The sequence below is a fragment of the Octodon degus genome, unplaced genomic scaffold (assembly GCF_000260255.1).
Source record: "Octodon degus isolate 3935 unplaced genomic scaffold, OctDeg1.0 scaffold00123, whole genome shotgun sequence".
NCBI classification, from domain to species: domain Eukaryota; kingdom Metazoa; phylum Chordata; class Mammalia; order Rodentia; family Octodontidae; genus Octodon; species Octodon degus.
In genome coordinates this window covers 4,751,367-4,753,759 of record NW_004524699.1, presented here as the reverse complement: position 1 = coordinate 4,753,759, position 2,393 = coordinate 4,751,367, and the positions used below count along the sequence as shown (strand labels likewise).

Sequence of the window (2,393 nt, the reverse complement as noted above, 5' to 3'; positions counted from 1 at the left end):
GTTTGCCAGAGAAGCACTTATTCCACTGAGCCATCTCCCCGGCCCTAGTTTTTTCTTTTGAGGGGTATCTCCCCATGTTGTCTCCTTTGGGCTGGAGTGGGTGGTCCCTGCCTCTGCCTCCCAGAATGCCAGGGTCACAGGTGTGCATGGGTCCCTCCCTCTGGCTGAGCTCTCTCCCTCTGGCTGTGCTGCAATTGTATCACTTACCTGTGACGAATCTCCACCCCTCAAATGTAATCGACAGTGGTTTCTCCTCAGGGTTTCTGCAGCCAGGGAGCTGGGTGTGGTGCAAAGCGTGTGCCAGGGGCCAAGGGCTCTGCTCCCAGCTCCTACACCAGCACTGGCAAATCTGGCTCCTGGGTTGGGTGCGGAGGGCCTCGCCAGAGGCTGCTCTTCTGGGTGCTCAGGACTGGCCTCTGTTTCTTCCCGGAGCTGCTGTTGTTATTTTTAATTTTATTTATTTATTTCGTTTTTTCCCAGCCCGCCCCATTTTAGCGCTGCTACTTGTAAAGTCTAATCTCAGGGAGGGCAGCAAGCTGCATGGCTGTCATCCAAGCCCTCGGGAGGCTGGCGCGGGAGGACGGCGGGCAGCTCAAGGCCTCTGAGCATGTTCTGTCAGTCAGCAAGTCACACAGGGGCGCCCGCATCCCAGAGGGGGGTCTGCCCACAAGCATCAGCATCAGTGCAGGGGCACAGGGCTATGTCCCTTGTGTGGGGACAGCATGTCGACCCTCCTACTCTCCTGCTCGTTTTCAGGGATGTGTGAGCTGTGTGGCCGCAGGCTTGGGTGGGCGAGGCTGGCGCAGGGCGCACGGTGGGCCCAGCCTCGGCCTCGGGCCTTGGCCTCGCCCGTGGTGAGCGCCCGCAAAGCCGGGCAGGGCGGCAGAACTGAGGGATGGGGAGTGGGCGCGCCTAGCAGGAGGGGCGCGTCTGGGCTCTCAGGCCTGTCCTGTCTTCCCAGGTCCGGACCCCGAGGGGGGCAGTAGCCCCACACTGCCCGAGGCCCCGCAGAGCCCCAAGCACCCCCAGGACTCCCAGAGCCCCGCGCGTCCTGAGCCCCCCGCGCAGCCCGGGGACCCCGCGCACCCCGCACTCCCGCAGCTCCCGCGCAGGCCGCGGCTCCTGGAGGAGGACCGCGCTCCCGAGGAGGACGCGGTGGCGACGGTGGCAAGGGGCGGCGAGCTGGGCCCAGGGGAACCCGCGGCCCAGTCCTTATCGCTGGGACCCAAGGCCGGAGGCGGTGTCCCGCACATTGGCTTCACAGCTGAGCCCCCTCCGTATGCGCCCCCCGACCCCAAGGCAGCGCCTGCGCTCTTCGCGCCCTTCCCGCCGCCCGTGCTGCTGCCTCCCGCGCCTACCGCGCTCTTCCCGCCCGGCCCGCTTTTCCCACCCGCAGCGCCCGGAGCCTTCGCCTTCCCCGCGGTGAGCGTCTGCAAAGCTGGGGCAGGGAGGCTGGGTTCTGAGGGATGAGTAGGAGCTCAGGCAGGAGGAGGGGCGCTCCCAGCAGAGGGCACAGCATAGGCGTACAGGGCAGCCCAGCCTGTGGTGGAGAGCGCTTGGCTACGTGGGGAGGAAGAAGACAGCATCCACAGGAGTGCTCAGGGACATTTCCTGGGAGGTGACGACTGATAGGGTGTCCTGGGGTCTCAGAACTCTGAGAGGCTGAGACTGGAGGATCCCAAGTTGCCCATCTTGGGCAGTATAGTGATTTAGCCAGGAAGGGGGGAGGGAGGAAGGAAAGAGGGAAGAAAAAATAGAAACAGAAAAGGAAAGAGAGGAAAGACTGGCGGTGGAGGAGGATGTCCCACGAGGGGCAGGGCTGAGGTCCCCTCCTGTCACACAGTACTGCAGCCCCGTGGTGGCCCCGGTGGAGCACAGGGCACCGCCCAAGGACTACATGACAGAATCCGTGCTGGTGACACTCTTCTGCTGCCTGCTGACCGGGCTCATCGCTGTGGTCTACTCGCATGAGGTGGGCAGGAGGGGCGGGCTCCCTTTGCCAGCCTGGTGCTCTCTCCCAGGCAACAGGCCCGCTGCTGGCTCCTGTGGGAGGGTGTGGGCACTGGGAGGCCCGTGCCCATCTTGGGTGGGCAGCTCTCCACTCTCATGACTGCCAGGGCTGCCCTCCCAGTGCAGCTTGAAGTTACCTGGGGCACAGTGTGCTCCTCCATCCTTCTGCCTCCATCTCTCCTGTCCAGCTCCTTGGCAGTATGCCACCCATTCACCACCCACCCACAGCCCTGGTAGCATCCACCCACCCATCCATCCACCCATCCATCCATCCATCCATCCATCCATCCATCCAGTCATGTGTCCAGCCATCCATCATCTATCCAGTCATTTGTCCATCCATCCATCCATCCATCCATCCATCCATCCATCCATCCATCATC

General features: G+C 63.4%; 1 protein-coding gene across 1 annotated transcript in view; it reads left to right on the top strand.

Moving 5' to 3' along the window:
- The window catches only part of Prrt1b (proline rich transmembrane protein 1B), a 16,492-nt gene that overhangs the window by 12,617 nt on the left and 1,482 nt on the right, over window positions 1-2,393 (top strand). The window contains exons 2-3 of the mRNA XM_023700490.1: window positions 962-1,422; window positions 1,844-1,972. Coding sequence (XP_023556258.1) covers window positions 962-1,422; window positions 1,844-1,972 — 590 coding nt within the window. The remainder of the gene's footprint in view (window positions 1-961; window positions 1,423-1,843; window positions 1,973-2,393) is intronic.